The sequence below is a fragment of the Rhinolophus sinicus genome, chromosome 14, assembly GCF_057876585.1.
Source record: "Rhinolophus sinicus isolate RSI-liver-muscle chromosome 14, RSI-T2T, whole genome shotgun sequence".
Lineage (NCBI taxonomy): Eukaryota > Metazoa > Chordata > Mammalia > Chiroptera > Rhinolophidae > Rhinolophus > Rhinolophus sinicus.
The window spans coordinates 13,213,642-13,233,948 of NC_142514.1; the positions used below are offsets into that span (position 1 = coordinate 13,213,642).

At 52.0% G+C, this 20,307-nt stretch overlaps 2 protein-coding genes across 3 annotated transcripts in view; one reads left to right on the plus strand and one right to left on the minus strand.

Moving 5' to 3' along the window:
• The first annotated feature begins 1,961 nt into the window (after window positions 1-1,961).
• On the plus strand, window positions 1,962-20,099 carry HTR6 (5-hydroxytryptamine receptor 6). 2 transcript variants are annotated; one of them, XM_088790287.1, is made up of 4 exons: window positions 1,962-6,590; window positions 7,208-8,053; window positions 17,828-17,986; window positions 18,173-19,834. In XM_088790287.1, the coding sequence occupies exons 2-4, from the start codon at window positions 7,340-7,342 to the stop codon at window positions 18,620-18,622; spliced, it is 1,323 nt and encodes a 440-aa protein (XP_088646413.1). In that variant the 5' UTR covers window positions 1,962-6,590; window positions 7,208-7,339; the 3' UTR covers window positions 18,623-19,834. The 2 variants fall into 2 exon arrangements, with proteins under 2 accessions (XP_088646413.1, XP_088646412.1); XM_088790286.1 differs by having other exon boundaries at window positions 1,962-8,053; window positions 18,173-20,099.
• TMCO4 (transmembrane and coiled-coil domains 4) overlaps window positions 19,834-20,307 on the minus strand; it is a 94,418-nt gene continuing 93,944 nt past the window's right edge. The window contains exon 14 of the transcript XR_016018559.1: window positions 19,834-20,283. The gene's annotated coding sequence lies outside the window, so the exon portion shown is untranslated. The remainder of the gene's footprint in view (window positions 20,284-20,307) is intronic.

Below are 20,307 nucleotides of genomic sequence, written 5' to 3' on the forward strand. Positions count from 1 at the left end.
GGTGGGCCTCCCCAACTAGGCTTTTTTGCTCCATTTTTCTGTGGCATTTGGTACAATAAACCTTTTGAATGTGTCTTGAAGAAAAAACACCGATGTTTTATCCAAATACAAGTTTCATCTTTACACTTTGCAATTTGTCTCTTCCATCCAAATCTGGGAAAGGCATTTTTATATGACTCACGCACCTGCCAGGACCTGACTCGCTAACAGAAACTAGGCTTTTCTTATTTTGACCCCTGGTCCCTGGGCTTGCTCATGCCATCTCTTTTCACCATCACAGTGACCCAGCATCAATCAGTCTTTTCCTGGGCCTCAGCCTGGGCTGGCCCCAGAGAAGGGGAAATGGACAAAACCGATGGTTACAAACTAAGGTAGAGGGTGGGGGGCTGTGCCAAGGACTTTACATAAATTAACTCACTGCACCTTCATCACCGTATACACATAGTGCCCTCGTTTTGCAGGCAAGACATCTGAAGTGCAGAGGGATGAGGTCATGTGCTCAGGGTCACAGTTAAGAAATGTCACCAACAGGACTCAAACCCAGGCAGCCCGGCCTCATCACTGCTCTCAGTATAACCTTAGGGGCTGCCAGTTGTTAATCACCTACTACGTGCTTGGCAGATTCCTGACCTTCCTGCAGTCCTTTCCCCCATCACAATGGCCCTACAAGTTTGGTAACATTACCCCAGCGCAATTGAACTTGGGTTCTTCCAAACTATTGAGACGGGGGCGGGGCGGGTGGTGTGGGTGGTTCCTTGCACATGTTGCTGTAACCACCACATACTAGGCAGTTTACATAAATTATTTCTAATCCTTGGGAAATCCTCATTTTGCTAATGAGAAAAATGAGGGCCTTTATGCCCTGAGAGTGGTTTGTCCAGGATGGAAAGTAGTGGCCCCAGGATTCTAATCTGGTGCCCTCTCGTTTCGACGGTTGTGTACTACACAATGTAATTTCCTCAGTGTACCCAAGCTGACCCTGGCTGCTGTGTACTGTTGTGCAGGTTGTGTACTTCCCAACTCCAGAATGGTATTTCTTGCTGTTGTACAGGGCAGAACTTGCATGACCACTCATGGTAGCCGTGCATTTCTTGACGTTGGAATTAGGTCGGAAAGAAGTATACCTCCTGTACGCAGACTTCAGTGATCCCTCAGTCTTGACGAGACAAGCCCTGGCCACATTAATAGTCTTTGAATATGGCTGGCGGTGAGGACTCACTGGAGCGTGCAGAGAAAGTGCCACGGGCTTCCGAGGACTCAGGCCAGGTCCGAGGGAAGGGCTTACTGGGGCTGTGGTTTTAATGCTGTGCCCTGGAGAGTTGAGCAATGTCTTAGTAGGATGTGTCTTGGTCAGGAGCTGCCTCCATCCTATGTGTGGAACGAACAAGGCAGGGTATAAATTCACAGAAACAAATTAATAAGAGGCTGGTTGGAAAGGAAGCAGGAAGATGGGTTGGCGTGACTGATGGCAGTCCTGGAATGCTAGCCAGAGATCAGACTTCATTCTCTGCCGTGAGAGTCCTAGAAGTGTCTGCGCAGAGCTGGGTTTCGGTGAGACTAAAAGAAGTCTTGTGGGAGGAAGAAGGGGAGGCTGGAGACCGGCTGGAAACTGCAGTAGTTCAGGCAGGAGATGATGGAGACTAGACTTGGGCAGCGGCAGCGCATCTGGGAGGTGAGGCCGCACGGGAGAGGCGCTGCTGATTGGATGTGGGAGCCGCGAGTGGGAGGAGCCAGATTTGAGAGACACATCGCTAGTTGTACCAGTTTGCAAGTGGGAGTGAGATGTGGAGTAACGACTGCCAGTTTTTCTCTTCGCCTACCTCAAACTGAACCAAGACAGCCCAGAAAAAAAAAAAAAACAACTGCAGCTCCCCCTCCGCCCCCTCAATCACTCCCCGCCCCCGCAAGGGAATAAAAATCTTTACAAGGGATTAACACTGACACAGCACCGTCAACACAGGCCCCTCTCCGAAGGGGCAGCTAATTGGTCCCAGCTTCCCGGCTTTGTTTGCCTGTATGAAGCCAACAAACCCCAACTATAATAGTTTTCTTCCCCTTCTCCAAGCCTCAGGGAGAATTCTACCTGCCTGGGTTCAAATCCTGGCAGAGCCACTTCCTAGCTGTGTAATCTTGAGCAAGTCAATGACGATGTCTGAGGCTCAGTTTTCCCATCGGTAAAATGGGGAATAATAACCACACCTTCCTCACTCTTGGGGGCATGGTGAGCTTTATATAAATCAATGTGCATATAGAGCTTGAAACAGTGCCTGGCATATAGTAAGACCTAGGTAAATGTCAGCCATTTTACAATTATTGAGAATGAATGATTGGACCATAACTGCTGGAGGTTGGGCTGATAGTTTTGTTCATCCAGTCATTGAACATAAGGTGTGATCAACAAATATGGTGAATGTTTACATTTAAAAAATTTATTACAGTAAAAGACACATTGCCATTAATCCCCCTCAAAATACCACCCCTCACTTTGAACACACTTATCCCATTGTTCTTGCCACTTTCTGAAGCAGTTCTGGAAGTTCTCTTTCATGAGTGTCTTTAGTTGTGCTGTCATGGCTGCCTCGATGTCCTGAATCATTCAAAAGGTTTTCCTTTCGTGGCTATTTTGACTTTGGGGAAGAGCCAGAAGTCGCACAGTGCCAGGTTCGGTGCATAAAGTGCATGAGGACACACTGTAATGTTTTTATTCGACAGAAATTGCTATAGCAGAAGTGATGTGTGACACGGAGCGTTGTCATGATGGAGGATGAAACCGTTTGCCCATTTCTCAGGCCATTTTCTATGCACATTATTTCTTAAACACTCTAATAAGCCCTTATAATATTCAGAGCTCACCATAGTGTTCCTGGGTACAAACTCAGCTCACACAATTCCATCTAGGTCAAAAAACACAACATCACCTTTCCATTGGATGGCAGTCAGTAGCAGCATTCACCGTATTTTTTGATCACACCTTGTATATTTACTGACAGCCTAACGTGTGCTGAGAATACAGCAGTGAACAAAACCGACAAATCTCTGCCTTCGTCTAGTTTACCCAGTTGGGTAAACGCGTGTCTTCCATGAGAGCAGCTTTGGGCAGGCCTCACACCCTTCCTGAACCTCGGTTTCTCCATCTCTGTAATGAGGAGCTCTCCTTGGTCGTCTATGTACTGACAGAAATGGAGGCCTGGGGTAGAGGACCTCCTAAGACTCAGCTGTCCCATTGTGTCACCACCCTTCTCCTCTAGGGAGAGAACACCCTGTAGCTAGAAGTAAGCAAGCAAAGGCTAAACAGCCTTGATGGTCCCTCCCTACCCTGAAATGCTAGGACATTATCAATCCATGACAGAAAAGATAAATTTAGGTATACACGGGACTTCAGAAAAGTTCTTAAACTCAAGATAATAGTGTGGCCACAAGGTGGCATCACCCCCCAGGCCAATGATTTTGGGGAAAAAATTATTTTTAAATTATATAGCAAAATATAGATCATAATGTAACAAACATCTGTGAGTCTATCACCCAGAATGAACAAACATTAACATTTTTGTCATGTTTTCTTTAGGTCTTAAAAAAAGTAAAGGCTATCAAACTTGACAGCAAAAGTTAACGCAGAGGGACTAATATTCTATCCCACTATATACCACCAATTTTTCAAAACTAAATTTTTTTTTTTAATTAAAGTTTATTGAGGTGACAATTGTTAATAAAGTTACATAGATTTCAGGTGTACAATTCTGCATTACATCATCTATAAATGCCATTGTGTGTTCACCACCCAGAGTCAGTTCTCCTTCCATCACCATATATTTGATCCCCCTTTACCCTCATCTACCACCCTCCTCCCCCCTTACCCTCTGGTAACCACTAAACTATTGTCTGTGTCTATGAGTTTTTGTTTCTCATTTGTTTGTCTTGTTCTTTTGTTGTTTTTGGTTTATATACCACATATCAGTGAAATCATGGTTCTCTGCTTTTTCTGTCTGACTTATTTTGCTTAGTATTATAATCTCAAGATCCATTCATGTTGTCACAAATGGTTCAAAACTAAAATTTATCAGGCAGCTCCTCTGTGTGAAATGGTTTAAATACTCAGTCTAGTCACATCTTCACTACTCTAGTTTTTATAGTAGTAGAGAACTTAAGAGGCTTTGCCAAGTGCATAGAGTGAGGAGCAGAATCAGGGTTATGAACTCAGGTCACTGGACTCCAAAGTCTGTTGTACACGGCACCTCTTGGGTTTGCTGTTGTTCAACCAGGAACCCCTGGGTTAGAGGAATTTCTGCAGAGCTGAATGCATACCCATTGTACAGATGGGAACACTGAGGCTAACAACTAGTAATAACACAGCACTGTGAAGTTTATAGATTACACCAAGGTCATTTCATCCCCTCAACAACCCTGTGAGATGGGTGCTTGTAGGGACAGAGTCCCAGAGAGCAGTTTCCAGGCTCTCGGCCTCACGTGGAAAGATGCTGGCTTGGGTAGTAGATGGCCATCAGCTGTGACTAGTTGGCCGTCAGCTGTTACCGGTTAGCCACTAGCCATTGATATAATTGCCGTGGCTACGTTGGTGGGTTGGTTGGCAGAGAAGCGGCCGGCAGATTGTGCATCGTGTGGCTCCTGCTTCCTGTGTCTCCAACCCAGCCGCCAGCGAGAATATAGTGGTATGACTCCCCTATCTATGGCTCCATGGGTGTTCCTTTTTGGCCTCACCACATCCTGCGTTCTGGTGCGGGGAGCGGGAGCAGAGTCCCTGCAGTGCTGTATTGCTCTGCTAACTATTGCATATGAGAAAATGGTGACCCAGGGAGATCGAGGGGCTGGTCGTAAGTCCACAGAGCTGGTGAGCAGCAGAAAGGGGATCCCAAGTGTGATCTTTATGATTTTCAGCCCGAGCTTGGTATACTACACCCTGTTCCTTGGGGCACAACAGAAATTGTCGTGGTGGTGTAGGTGGTATTAGAAGGGACAATAGGCTCCTCCTTCTGCTGCACAGACCCATTTGTGGGCAAGACTGGGGCTCTGAGAGCCAAATATTGGCTCAGGCGTGAGTGAGGGGTGCTGTAGGGTCTTGAGGTTTCTCTGCCTTGGGTGTTGGGTAGACCCAAGTTTCAGTTCCACTTGATCACTTGCTGCTGGTGACCTTAGGTGAGACCCTTGGCCTCGTTGAGCCCTAGTTTAACACCTATCTCTCAGCATTATTGTAGAGGTTAGAATAACTTAATAAAGCCCCTGGAAAATAGCAGGACCCTTCTATGTGGGAGCTGTAGGGGTTCAGAACAAGTTGCCCCAAGATGTGCCTCTGTGGCACCCAGATTCTTTTGAGCTAAAGGCATTTGAAACTCTGTGGGCTCAAGAGAAACTTGTACCTCTTCTTTAGAGTTTAAATTTGGGGCCTTGCCCATGATAAGAGTTATTACCAGAAATAACCTTTTTTGACCTATCTATATGGCAGGGCAAGCATCTAATTACTGAATATCTGCTCTTCTTACAATGACCCTTCTCCATCCTGAAGCTTCAGGGCCCTAACCTCATCCTTAGCTCAGGATGTCATATATAGTTCATTTGTCTGTCTCCTTCTACTAGAATGTAATTTCCATGAAGCTGGAATCTCTGTTTTGGTTACTGTAGTGTCCCAATTGGTCAAAACAGTGCCTGACACTTAGTAGGTGTTCAATAAATGTTTGTTGAATGAATGGATGGAATCTACAATATTAATCTGTGAAGTGTTCAGTAGAGACTCTTCTTAGCCAGGGGAAGGGATACACAGCCAGATCACAGCCAGGGATGCCTCACCCTACCCCTTTACCTGCAGTGCCTCCACCCCACTTGGCCTGGGGTTTCTCAAATCGGTTCATGCTCTGTTAAACTGGGAGTACCAACAGGTCAGAAATTTCATCCTTAGGGCCTGGTGCTGTCGGGGGATGGTTTTGCTCAAAAGACCCTGAGGAGGTAACCTGCTGTTTAAAGGTTTGAAGAAAGTATCATACAGTTTATTATAAATGACATATATACATATATTATATATATTATATGTACATATGTGTATGTATGTGTGTGTACACATATGGCTGTCAAGCGATCTGCCCAATATCTCCCAATCGGCTCCCCTGGTAATGGGGTGAACCCCGCGGTGGGTAGGCAGCCCCACATTGGGGGGGCAGTTCTGGATAAAGATAGGTCACAGCCCCCTCCTCTAAGTTCCTCCTGCACCGCCGCTGCCACTTGTGGGTTGGGGATGGGTATGTGGGGCCGTGGAGGTGACCACAGGCGGGACGTTACCTGGTGCTGCTGGGGCACTCAGATCAAATCGTCCCTCCACAGGCCTGGGGTACTGGGACCCCGCCTACCTGCGAGGCGGGGGCTCGGCTCTCCCCGCCCACCACCGGGCGGGGCGCAAGCTCCTCCGCGCGGGGACCGTGCGCTCCTGGCAGCGTCTGCCGGCTCCTCCGCACGCTCCGGCCCCTCGCGGAGCCTCGCGTGCTCCCTGGGCGCCTGCCCCCCTTCCCCCGCGGCCGCCTCTTCCTCTCGCAGCCCCGCGGCACCTGCCGCAATCGCCGGTGGCGGAGCAGCGCTGAGCGCCCCAGGTACCAAACGCCGGCGGTAGTGGGGCCCGCGATGCGGTGGCCGGGTGGGGAGGGGGCGGAGGCGCTGTCGCTGCTCCTTCAGTCCCCGCCGGCCCGCACGGCGTCCCCTCACACGCCGCAGGGGATCTTGTTCGCCCAATCCCAGGGGTGCCTCTGCATTAGCTGTGAGATCTGCCTTCCCCGCCAGGGGCTTAGTTCTGGCCCGCGGGCCGCCACCCTACGACCCCAAGCACTACGGCTCCTGACCTAGCGCGCCCACACGCCTACCTACCGCGGGAGAGCTTGCCTCCCATTTGCCGGTTGTTCCCACTTCCCTGGGTCTTTGCCCCAGGCAGGCGCCCTCGCCCCAACCTTACCGCCCCTTCTAGGGGCTCTGCTTCCACGCATCTAACCTCCAAGAGTCCTCTGGCGTCCCCATCCTCCTGACTTTCTGCTCTCTCCCTCTAAGGCACCCTGCTCCTCATCAGGTGCCCCCTCCCAAACTTCCTACCCGTTTGACCCAGGTGTACCTGCCCCACACCCGAGAACGCCTATAGATAACCCCTCTCCATCCTCTTCCAGTCGCTGCCCGTTGACCTATCGCCCTGTTCCTCTCTTCCCACCTGCCCCCCTTGCAGGGCGGGGGGGAGTCTGTTCTCACTGACGACGCCCCGCCAGCCTCAACTCTTCCGGGTCCCTCACTGTGGCTTCTCGCCGGTCCTCAGGACCCCTCTCGGGCCTCACCGCCCTGCAGTCCATCCCCCGCCCCCATGGTTCCAGAGCCTGGCCCTGCCCGCAATAGCACCCCCGACTGGGGGTCGGGGCTGGCGTCGGACCCGGCGGGCAGCGGCTGGGTAGCAGCTGCGCTATGTGTGGTTATCGCACTGACGGCCGTGGCCAACTCGCTGCTCATAGCGCTTATCTGCACGCAGCGGGCGCTGCGCAACGTGTCCAACTTCTTCCTGGTGTCGCTCTTCACGTCGGACCTGATGGTGGGGCTGGTGGTAATGCCGCCCGCCATGCTGAACGCGCTGTACGGGCGCTGGGTGCTGGCGCGTGACCTCTGCCTGCTCTGGGCCGCCTTCGACGTGATGTGCTGCAGCGCTTCCATCCTCAACCTCTGCCTCATCAGCCTGGACCGCTATCTGCTCATCCTCTCGCCGCTGCGCTACAAGTTGCGCATGACGCCCCCACGCGCCCTGGCGCTGGTCCTGAGCGCCTGGAGCCTCGCGGCGCTTGCCTCCTTCCTGCCCCTGCTGCTGGGCTGGCACAAGCTGGGCCGCGCACGAGCACCCGCCCCGGGTCAGTGCCGCCTGCTGCCCAGCCTGCCCTTCGTCCTCGTGGCATCAGGCCTCACCTTCTTCCTGCCCTCAGGCGCCATCTGCTTCACCTACTGCAGGATCCTACTGGCCGCCCGCAAGCAGGCCTTGCAGGTGGCCTCGCTCACCACCGGCATGGCCGGCCAGGCCTTGGAGCCGCCGCAGGTACCTGGGGTGCGTAGGGAGACCAGGGCTTGTGGGATGGAGAGGAATGAGCCGCCATTGGGTGCTTACGGGGCATCCACCACTTCAGATACACTTGCTGGCCACCTCCAAGGGGCCATTCCCAGCTCCCACCTTTCTTCTGAACTCCAGACTCAGTGCCCGACTGTCCACAGACAGCCCCCCTCCCCCAGGATGTGAGGGAGGCTTCTGGAAGGTAACATGCAACAGGGAATTCAGGGTACCCCAGGTCTCCCACATGTCCCTCCCCTGTCTTCCCCAGGATGGCAAATGGCACCATCATGGCATCGCATGCCGGAAACTTAGGGATCATTTTTCTCCCTCGTGCTCATGGGATTCATTAGTGAGAACTGTTGGTGCTGCCTCCTAAACATTTGCCATCTCCCATGCCACCTTCCTAATCCAAACCACCACTGAGCTCCCTCTGGCTCCCACTGCTTCCGCTCCAGACCTACCCCCATCCATTTTCTGCACAAGAGCCATAGCAATAATGAAAAAAGTGACCACGTCACTCCTTTGCTTCAAATCCTTCAGTGGCTCCCCGTTGCTGTCAAGATAAAGAGGAGACCCGGTTCAGGGTCCCACCCTGCCAGCCTCTTCCACTGCACCTCTGGCCCCTGCCTCTCTGCACCAGCCATGTGGTCCTTCTGACGGTTCCCAGCAAGCACCAGGCTGACTTCCCTGTCAATGTCTTTGCACTTGCTGTTCCCTCTGCCTGGAATGTTTCCCCCCAGAGCTGCCCTTGTCTGACCTTTTCAGCTCACAGATCACCTCTCCCTAGAGGCCATCCCTGACCACTCTGTCTGCAGACCCACCCGCCCTCCCCCACTCTGTCATTCCCAAGCTGGATCCCCAGTTTATTTGTTGACTTGTTCATGGTCTGTCTCCCCCACTCTAAACTCCACGAGGGCCGGTGTCCTTGTGAATGGGGTAGGTGCTCTTCGCTCAAGGCCCTGCAGTGTCTAGAAGGGGAGCACTTGCTCTTGCCACCCAGGCCGCACAGTCCCAAGTCCTATTATCTACCTGAGGGATGGGGGTTGAGACTGACCAGGCCTGAGTCCCAGAGAACTAGGACACGAGCCCAGTTCCAGCTGGGCTCTCGAGGTTTACCTTGGTTAGCCTCAGGTGGAGGAGTCTCCCGCGGGATGGAGGGGTGTCTCGTGGGTCCCTGGGTGATGGGAACTGGCTGAGGGCTGAAAGCTATCACCCTTGTCCGCAGTCTTGTTTATTCCATGCTAGTGCTGCAGCTGGCCGATCAATGAGGGCGGGGCCCTGGGGGGGGGGGCTGGACGTCCTGGCTGCAGGCCTGCTCTCTCCCATCTTCTGTGTTCACTAGAGAACATTCTTTTTTTTTTTTAAGATTTTATTGGGGTAGGGGAACAGGACTTTATTGGGGAACATTGTGTACTTCCAGGCCTTTTTTTCCAAGTCAAGTTGTTGTCCTTTCAATCTTAGTTGTGGAGGGCGCAGCTCAGCTCCAGGTCCAGTTGCCATTTTTCTAGTTGCAGGGCACACAGCCCACCATCCCTTGGGGGAGTCAGGAATCGAACTGGCAACCTTGTGGTTGAGAGGATGCACTCCAACCAACTGAGCCATCAGGGAGCTCAGCGGCAGCTCAGCTCAAGGTGCTGTGTTCAATCTTAGTTGCAGGGGGCGCTGCCCACCATCCCTTGGGGGAGTCAGGAATCGAACTGGCAACCTTGTGGTTGAGAGGATGCACTCCAACCAACTGAGCCATCAGGGAGCTCAGCGGCAGCTCAGCTCAAGGTGCTGTGTTCAATCTTAGTTGCAGGGGGCGCTGCCCACCATCCCTTGCAGGACACCAAGAATTGAACTGGAAACCTTGTGGTTGAGAGCCCACTGGCCCATGTGGGAATCGAACCGGCAACCTTCGGAGTTAGGAGCATGGAGCTCTAACCTCCTGAGCCACTGGGCCGGCCCTGGAGAATATTCTTGAATCTTGGCAGGTGGCTACGACTGATTTGGTTCTTTAGCTGTAGGATGGTTGCCATGGGCTATCCCCACTCTCTCCCTGGAGTCTTGTAAAGGAGCATTTCCCAAACTTCAGGCAAAAGGAACCACGTTGGGATATCTGGCTTACTATTCCCTCCACCCAGAGCCCCCCCACCCCCCAAGCCGACTTCATTCATAAGTACTGAGCATTTTCTTTAAATCATCTCATTTATCTTTTCACTGCCATGGATTTATTTAGAAAGAAAACTTCTCTCCTCCGGAAATGGAAAATCAATATCTTTGCCATAAATAGAAGGCGATCAGACACAGCTCCGGTGAGGTTGCAGAGCCCAGCAGTGTTATTGAAGTCCAGCTTGGATCGCTGAAGTGACCGAGCCGAGGCCTGCTTCCTCTCTGTGAAGTGTTAGGTCGGATGTTAAAGACGAAATTGCATCTCCGTGTGACTTTCTCGTGATGTCACCCGAAGAGCTGGATGAGAACTGTAACTGTGATCCAGTTATTTTACGGGGTGTCCACTTACCACCTAAAGTCATCTCCCATCCCACACTGTGGGGAGCTCTGCTTAGTGAGTAAGGATGGGAGAAGCAGGCCGGCCTCGGTGGGATTGGGGTGGGAGAAGTCTGGATTCTCGATTCCAGGGGGCCGGTGATACACAGATATTCTTTTCATGAAGCTAATTAGCTGGTACCAGGACTGAACCTGAACCTGTGGCCTCAGAACCTGGGTAGGAGGCCTCAAGCTGCTCACTGCTCCAGCCCCACAGTCTCTGAGCTCTCACCACGTGCAGGCTCCTAGCTGAGCTAATTCCCAAACACCCAACGAGACAAGTACTATCACCATCCTTGTCTGACAGGTGGGAAAACTGAAGTTCAGGGAGAGGGGAGGTGACTCGTCCAAGGTCGCACAGCTGGTTAGTGAGGTTCAAGCTCAGATGGGGCGGATGCAAAGCCCCAGTGTGTGTCGCGCTGCTTGTGGGTGGTGACACTCTCGTAAAACACCGCTTCAGGGACACCGCCCCATGTCACCCTTCTTCACTGGCTGAGCCTTCTCAGTCTCCTCTGTTGGGGTCTCCTGATCGGCCCCCAGCTGTGGCCTCCCTGGGTCTGAGTCCTCCAACTTCCTCGCTCCTTTTCCACATTCACATCTTGTCTCGTGACTGAAAATACCACCTATAGGCAGATGACTTCCAGCCTGGGCCAAACAGAACTCAGATTTTCAGGCCCGGCCCCAGTCCCCCCAGAGTCTTTCTTGTATCAGTTAATGGCAACTCCATGCTTCCAGTTGCTTAGGCCAAGCACCGTGGCGGCAGCCTGGATGCCTCTCTTTTTCTCACCTTCCACATCGTGTCCTCTCATCTCTACTTTCAATACATGGGGCCACGTCTGGTCTCCACTGCTGCCATCTGCCCCCCAGGTGGAGCCTGCAGGAATCTCCCGCTGACTTCCTGACTCCTTTTAAATTGCAAGTCCTGTCCGGTCGTTTCTCTGCTCCTGTGGCCTCACATCTCATGTCACCTGGCCCTCTGCTCCTCTGGCCTCCTTCTTCACTCTTTCTGTTTCAGCCACACTGGCCTCCTGGCTGTTCCTTGAGTAGACCAAGCACACTCCTTCCTGCCTCAGGATCTTTGCACGTGCTGTTCCTTCTGGCGCGATGCATATTGATGGAAGGAATGAAATGAACCCAGCGCTTCACAGGGCAGGCGATTCAGCCCCTGTTCACATTGCTTCCTTTTCTCCCACTCCTTTCAGAGTCAGTTCCTGCAGCTGATGGATCCCATGCTTTTTAGTACATTTAATTCATTTGCTCGGTAACGTGTTGAGTACCTACTTTGTGCGGGAGTTGTTCCAGGCTGTGGAAGTGGTGATGAACAGGACCGAGAAGTCCCTGCCCTCCTGGAATCTGTGTTCTAGGCAGGGAGACAGGCATCGATCATGAAACCTTATCGTGATGAGCGTTACGGAGCTTATAACAGGGGTGCCTCACCCAGTGAAATTCAGAATCTATCATTTGCTGTGCATATGTTTGCAAACTGAAGTGCAGAGAGCATAAAAAGCCCTAAAACCAAAAGTTGGGAGGAGTCTTCATGGGTCATTTCGGCCAGCACCCTGCCTCAGAGGCAGAATGGGCCCTTCAAGTCAGAAATGTGTCTATGCTAATTCCTCCCACTTTCTGGAAAGCCTTTTTTCTTGGGTTGAATGAGGAAGCGTCAGACCCCGCCACTACCCTTATTGCAAAACCACTTGGCTCCTGAGCAGGCCTTCGGGTGCCTGTTTTCCTTGTTACCTGGAGAATTGCCTGTTTGGGGAATTTGCTTCTGGATGTTGCCTCTAGCCCGGCCTCCTGGGTCATGACCCCTTTGCTCCCACTTGAGCTGGCCTGTTTGGGAGACCAGCAGTGCACAGCATGGGAATGGAGGTGCTCTCAATGCCTGGACCTAAAGAAACCCATGAGAATGAACAAAACTTGGGGTGCGTTGGGCTCCTTTCCTCCTGTTTTAAGCCCCACTTAGCCCTTAGCTCCCTTCCCTACTCCAGCTCCCAGCTTCCCCACAGAGGGAAGGAAGTTGGGCAAGGCTCTCAGAGTCCCAGAGCCTCTGGGGCTGAGAACATGGGAGTTGAGCAGACTTGAGCATTTGATCTCTTCCCACCTCCCACATCTACCTATTTATATGAACAGGCTGTTAAAAAGCCACTGCTTGGCTCAGTGGTTTCAGCCAGGTCTTCCCAGCCCCAGGGACTGTGAGAAAAGGGGTCACCCTTACAGCTGAGGCAGAGACCGTGGGCTGGGGATGGAGGGGGGAGGCGTGGGAGGTAGTGGTGTCAGAGTGAGATGGTGCCAGGGCAAGGGGAGACAGAGAGAGAAAGGTGTGTGCCTGTGTGGGAATGGGCACATCTCTGGGAGGTTCCAGAGGGACTAGTGTGAGAGCACGGTCTGGTGGAGAGCAGCAGAAGGTTGCCTCGCGGGGAGTTTCTGCTTTCTCAGCTTCTCTGTCTGCCAAGGGCCCTGTGTTGCTGTGGTCCACCGCCCTCCCCCCACCGTCTTCTTCTGTCCCTCGTCGTTCTCCCCTTCTTCCACCCTTCTCTCCTTCGTTCCATTTCATCCCCTCCTCTTCCTTCCTTCTACATCCCCCCTCTTCCTCTCCTCCTTCCCTCCCATCAATTTCTTCTCCTTTCCCTCCTCCCCAGCTTTTCCCACCCTCCCTCATCTAACTATGCATCATTCTGTCTTAGCAATCCATCTTCCCTTCCATCTCTGCTTCCTCCTCCTCAGAGGAGGAGGCTGTGATCACAGAAATATCTTGGAGGGGAAGGAGGGGGCTGAACTGGGGAGCGGCTGACCGGGGAGCAGTGTCGAGCATGGCAGGCTGGTCTGCTGCTGGGAACCAGGCGACCTGGGCTGGGTGCAGGAGCCTTGTGTGGCTGGCTGGCCATGGGTTCAAATCCTGCCTCTTTTCCATCATATCCACATGACTTTGGACAAGTCCTTCACCTCCCTCTACCTCAGGGGTAATGCTGTTTATCACTGAGGCTGTTTGAAGAACCAATGAGATAATATATGTAAACCTGGCACATAGTCAGTGCTCAACGAATGTTAGTTCCTGTCTTTTCCTCTTGTGGTAAAATATATGGTTCTAGGAGCTCACCCCTTTTGAACCTTTCTAGGGAAAAACACAATACAACCCACCATTGCTGCCACCAGCATCATCATCACCATCGTCAAAGAGCTAAGCTGGGTACTAGTAACAACATCAACAGTATAGCAAATGCTTACGTGGTACACACGACGTGCCAGGCACTGATCGAGTAACTCTCTGTCTATTATCTTATGTAACCCTTACTACAATCCTATGAAGTAGATGCCATTATGATTGCCATTTTGCAGATGAGAAAACTGAGGCTCAGAGCGGTGAGGTACCTTGCGGAAGGTCACTCAGCTACTTAGTAACAGAGCCATGATTTGAAACCAGCTAGTCTGGCTCCAGAGTCTGCCTTGTAACCCTCATGGAACGATGAGATGATGGTAAACATTTTAAGTTACACAAGGGAATACACCAATAAATCTTAAAATAAAAATTCAAATATAAAGTATAAGACCCCTCTGACTTCCATGCAATCACCTTCCCCTGCCAGGGACACTCAGTACTTTAAGGTATGTCTTCCTAGTCCTTTTTCTGGGTTCACATATTTGTTTATGTATCTAAAGAAATTGAGTGTTTTGCGCATTTTCTTAAACAAATAGAATCCTGCTGTATTGTTTTGCAACTGGGCACCATCACTTCATGTGTCTTGGAGATCTTTCCACTTGATCGATTTATTCTTTTAAACATCTGTGTAGTGTTGTGTAGTGGGATGTACCGTGGTTTATTTCACTACTCTCCTTTTGCTGGACATTTAAGCTGCTTCCATTTTTTTTCTATCATAATAGCGATAGGGTAGACATTCTTATATATGTCGAGTGTACAGACGTGTGTATAGATGATTATGAACGTAGGAGCCTGTAAGTGGAATTGCCTCCTGGAAGGGCTCTGCCATATTGTCCTCCAGGTAGCTGCCTGCTGACAATGACACACATCATAGACATGTATAAGGGGCATGCAAACAACACAACGTGGCCATGAGGGGCTGTGGGGTGACAATGGGACAGAGAGAAGTGGGAGTGGGAAGTTGGCACCAACCAGACCCCAGGGTGTAGGCTGCTGGTTACCATTGGCTTCTGTTCCATGAAGGCCTCTCAGTGATGGTGGTGGGGTTTCTATAACCCCACCCTGACTGTGGCCCATGGATGCCATCCCCCCAAATAGAAGCAACATGGTGGGAGTGGAAGAATTGCAGTTTCTGGAGCCAGAAATGACTTTGAGTCCCTGTTGCAACACTTATCTGCTATGTGACTCCTGGCAAGCTATTTTGCCTCTCTGACTCTTGTCTCCAAAATGGAGATAATACCTACCTCCCATAAAGATTGAATAGCAAAATGACTATCAAATGCTGATGCATAGTAAGTGCTCAATAAATGGGGATCACAGTGCTGATTTGGGGTCACTGGTGCTTTGGTGTGAGGCTTTGTACCGACACAACTTGACCTTGGGAAGGTCCCCTACTTTCTCTGAGCCTCAGTTACCTTCTCTCTTCCTTGTGTCTGTGTTCTTGGGGAGAAGAGGTGAAAGAAAACTCAGGTTTGCTCCCAGGAAGGTTAGTGAGGGAATCTCAGATTATCTTTAACTCCATCTCTGGAGCTCCCGCCCCTGCCGACGGCCCCCAAGATATCTTCTCAAGTGTCTCAGTTTCCCAGTGCCCTAGAGCTCTGACAAGATCAAGCCTCTCCAGTGGCTTCCCCCTCCCAGGTCATCAGGGGTCAGAGGGGCACCTGTATGGGTGGGGCCTTCTGGAGACAGTGGCCCCCTCTCCCTATTGTCTGTCCCCATCGATGGCAGCAATTCAAAGACATGGCAGATCTTAGGAGATTGTTTTGGAGAAGCAGCAACTTCTCCTTCAGGCTGACCCTGATGGGGCCACAAAAACCATATGGAGACTACTCTGGAGAAGAGAAAATGACAAGAGGAAGGAGAAAAGCCGACCTTCTTTCCCTCCCTGGCTACAGCATGGTGAGTCAGAGCATTTGTCCTGACGTCTGTGCTGCTTTAGGGAGCCAGAGCTGCTGGCAGAAGGATAGGTCTCCCGTGGGAGCTGAAATTTCTCCAGCCTCATACATATACCAGGGCTGACATCAGGGCTACCGTGTATTTAGAACTCTTTCTGTGTTGGACACTGCACGCTTTTATTATCTGCAGCTTCACAGCGACTCCGTGTGATGAGTATTGTTTCTCCCACTTTACAGATGTGGGAACAGAGACTCGCTCAAGATCACAGAGCAATTAAGTGGTAGAGGCATGAGCGGAAGCTAGATCTCTTGTCTTAAAAGCCCAGCTCTTGCTTCTGCCCAATGCAGCCCCACCAAGACAGGAGAAAGCAAGAGCCTCTCTTTGGCGGCTCTTTTTGAACTTGTCCTTGAGATTCATATAACCAGACTTCACCTGGATAAACACATTCAGGGGTGGGAATTACAGTGTGCTTCATCTCTCCGCTCCTGCCCACCGCCATTCCAGAAACAGACCCCCTGATCCTATAGAAAAATAGTGTGGAGCTGGAGTTTCAGCACCATGGACAGGAACCAATTCTGGCTACTCTGTCTGAGGAAGAGGGAGAGAAGAGCAGGGCTGCTGGAAGTGGAGCTCGGCACCTGAGAGCCAGGTGGGGGGTTTGGCTTTGGTGCTCTCGGGGACTGACACATCTTGGCTTTGCCTCTTCCACCCCCTTCCCGTCTGCGAAGGTTGCCAGGGAATCTGGTTCCCTTCCTGCCTCCTTCTGACTTTCATCTCTCTATACCCAACCCACCACTGTGCTTCACGAGCTAAGCTGGGCTCTCATGTAGTTTAGGAAATGTCGGGGGGAATTCCTGGCTTTCAAAGCCTATGTGTGTTCCCTGGCGGCACATGGACCCTTTACATAGTTCAATGAATTGTGCACAACTCTGCACACTGCTTTTTACTTAAATGGTGAATACAGGTGGGTCTCGCTTTGTGTAAACCTTATGTATGAAAATCCAAATTGTTTACAATGCATGGTTTAGAGGAGGGCCTTCACGTCTCAGCTTTCATGGCCATCTAGGGTTCATGGATGGATCTCTAGGGGTTCACGATGGTCTCAGAACCCTCTGGAAGTGTGGAGATGTGTGTGTGTAAAAATTTATAAGCTTTTGGTTTTCCAGAGAGCAGATTTGTAGATTTCATTAGATCTCTAATGGGCTCATGAGGTTAAAAAAAGTTACTGCTGAACTAAAGGAACATCCGGTTCAGAGAGTCTGTCCCTGTTTTGGGACTGCAAGTTACCAGTGTGCAAAGTCAAATCCTAACCTCCTCATCCCCATGTCCCCCTTTCAATGGCTGCTGTGGAGCAGCTCTTTTCTCCTCCCTCTCTCCCCCACACCCCTGCTCTTGAAATTTAGGTTTGGGAATGGAGACGTCTGCCAGTCCACAATTTGAGTGGCAAAATGCCCAGGTCACTAGCAGCTCTCGTAATTTATAATAGGTTTCATTGTAAACATTTGCTATGTGTACTTTTCTTTTTAAAAACCACTTTATTTTGTGGGATGTGAGGGTAATAGTGCGAGCAAAACCATTATTCCAAAATATGAAGAGAACCCATATACAGAGAGATTGCCAAGCCCTGGACAGTGGTGACAGGGCCTCTTTTGTCAAGTAACTTTTCAATCGCAGCTAATTCGTGCAGCGCCAAAGGCTTTGGGAGGTGCTCACAGTTGCGTGTGCTGGCTCTGATAGAGTCGTCCTTTGCGTGGAGGGTGGGTCTTCTGAACTGCCTGACGTGTGTTTGGAGCAGTGTCGCTCTGTTTCACTGCATTTCCTAGAGCTTGTGAAGCGTTGGATCAGGACCCAGGGTCAGTCTACTGCTGGGTCAGGGCACAGTCTGGGGCTAAGCTTGCCTCAGACTGGTCCAGGGTTCAGGCTCAGCTGGAGACCTTGGTTCGATAGGGCTCAATCTATGGTGGGGATCAGGGATGAGTCTGAGAGGGTGAGCTGGGCTTGGTCTGGAGTCTGGGTCAGACCTCAGTCTAGGACGACAGTTGGGGCTCAGTCAAGGGTCAGGGCACAGTTTACTGCTGCTATCGGGTTCGGTCTAGAATTAGAATTGAGGCTCAGTCTGGGGCTGGGATCAGAGTCAGACTGGGGATCTTTCTCAGCTGGCTTGTTGGCCTTTGTTTCTGCAGGTGCCCAGGACGCCACGCACAGGGGTGGAGTCTGCTGACAGCAGGCGGCTGGCCACCAAGCACAGCAGGAGGGCCTTGAAGGCTAGCCTGACACTAGGCATTCTGCTGGGCATGTTCTTTGTGACCTGGTTGCCCTTCTTTGTGGCCAACATAGCCCAGGTAATGCCACTGCAGGGGGCAGGTGAGTCCAGGCCTTGCTGGGGAGCCCCAGCCCAGACATGGGGAGGGAGGAGGTGGGCTGCCTGTCATGGTGTATATATTTGTGTGTGTCTGTCCCAGATGTGCTGGGTGGGGTGGTCGGTGTCCCTGCCCCGGGACCGGACGTGACCCACTCCATCCCTCCAGGCTGTGTGCGACTGCGTCTCCCCAGGCCTCTTCGATGTTCTCACGTGGCTGGGTTACTGTAACAGCACCGTGAATCCCATCATCTATCCACTCTTCATGCGGGACTTCAAGCGGGCCCTGGGCAGGCTCCTTCTCTGTCCCCACTGCCCCCAGGAGCCCCGGGCCAGCCTGGCCTCACCCTCCATGCGCACCTCTCACAGTGGCCCCCGGCCGGGCCTGAGCTTGCAGCATGTGCTGCCCCTGCCCCTGCCCCCGGACTCTGACTCCGTCTCTGACCCAGGCTCGGGCGGCTCCTCAGGCCTGCAGCTGGCAGCCCAGCTCCTGCTGCCGGGAGAGGCCACCCGGGATCCCCCGCCACCTGCCAGGACTTCTGCCGTGGTCAATTTCTTCAACATCGATCCTGTGGAGCCCACGCTGCGGCTCCATCCGCTTGGTGCCCCCACGAACTGATCCGGGTTTGGAGCTGGTCACCAGGGAGCTGGACTGGATGGAACCAAGTCCCCAAGGCCTTAGGCCCGCTCTTGGCTGAGGCCAGGAGACTGCAGGTCTCCTGGGAGCCCTCTGAGCTCTAGTGGGGTGCACTGAATCAGCCCCACTGCCCACTCCAGGTTCCCTACTTGAAGGATAATAGCTGGTTCTGAGTTTTCTCCAGGGTGCTGCACTGCTGAGTATAACATGTGGCTGTGGGTAGAGGACGGTTGATGGGCTCTGGGAATGGGGAAAAGGACGTGTTGGTTCCGATTAGAAGGAAGACAGTTATCCCCTTTGCACGTGTGATCGGGCTGCCTAGGAGGGATGCGTTTGTGTGCAGAGATGGATTAGTGCAGCGCTGGACCCCTTGTTTATCTGAGTGCAGTTCATGGCCTTTCACCTACTGGCAGTTTGTTAAAAATGCACAACTCTTTCCCCACCCAGACCTGCTGAGTCCAAAGCTGAGTGTCAGCAAGAGCCCTGGTGACTCGTGTGCACATTAGTTTGAGATGCGCTCGTTTAGATGAGCTTTACCCTGAGGTTGTTTTGCTGGACAGTGTTTGGACTGGCCAGCCCCTCAGGATGTATGTGGCCTTACAGAAAACCCCTGGACCTGGGAGTCAGGCAGGCATAAATTCGAATCTCTGCTCTACTACTTCCTAACTCTTGCACAGGTTACTTAACCTCTCTGAGCCTGTCATTCCACATGCAACATGGGGTAACAATGCCTGCCTCCTAGGGTGTCATGAGAATTCATACAACGTTCATAGGATATCCGGCATCCGGCAGGTGGTCAGGAGGTGGTACCTGCTGGCCATCCAGCCCCCTGGCATCTGGCTATGGGCCAGGAAGGGCTATTGGTTCCCATTGTTTTTTCCATCTTCTTCAGCCCCATCCCAGCACCCAAGCTGCTGCATTGACTCTCCTGGGACAAAGAGGCGACTGCTGGGTTCTGGCACAACATCTGGGATGGGTATTCCTCTGCCTTGGGCTTCCTTGGATCTAGAAGGGAACCAGCTGAGAGGGACAGAACCAGCCCCTTGTCCCACCTCCCTGTGGCCTTCTCGGGGTCCCTGAGGGAAATGGGAGTAGAGCCACTTAGGTCAGTAGAATTGAAGAGGTGTCTGGTGTGGGTTGGGGCCCTCAGACAGGCAGGTGAACCCTGACACAGGGGCCTGTTTTTTTTGTTGTTGTTTGGACGGGGGATTCGGTTCCTACAGTTTACCTGCTGTAGGTTCCTTTTCAGTCTGAGGTCTGTCTTACATTCCTCCCCCGCCCTCCCCAAGCACCCAGTTCCATCAACCCAAATTCCGTGGGTGGCCTGGCGCTCTCCGTGGTGCTGATCAGACTCAACTCCGGCGCTGGCCGCTGGCCATCGAGGAGTCAGTCGTGGTGCTTGTTGGGGCTTCCGTTCTGCCCCCAGAGTGGACTCTCAATAAACACTAGCTGAAAGTACTGTCTGGTGTGGACTGGATTTGCTTGAGGGGCTACTCGGGCTGGAGAAGCAGCTGGTGAAGTGGAAAGAGACCCTGGGTCCAGGCATCCTGGGTTCTGGTCCAGACTCTGCCCTTAATTTGCTTTGGGACCTCAGCAAAGTCATTTTCCCTCTCAGGGCTTCAGTTTTCCATGGGTGACATGGGCTGTTTGGATTAATAGTAGCAGAC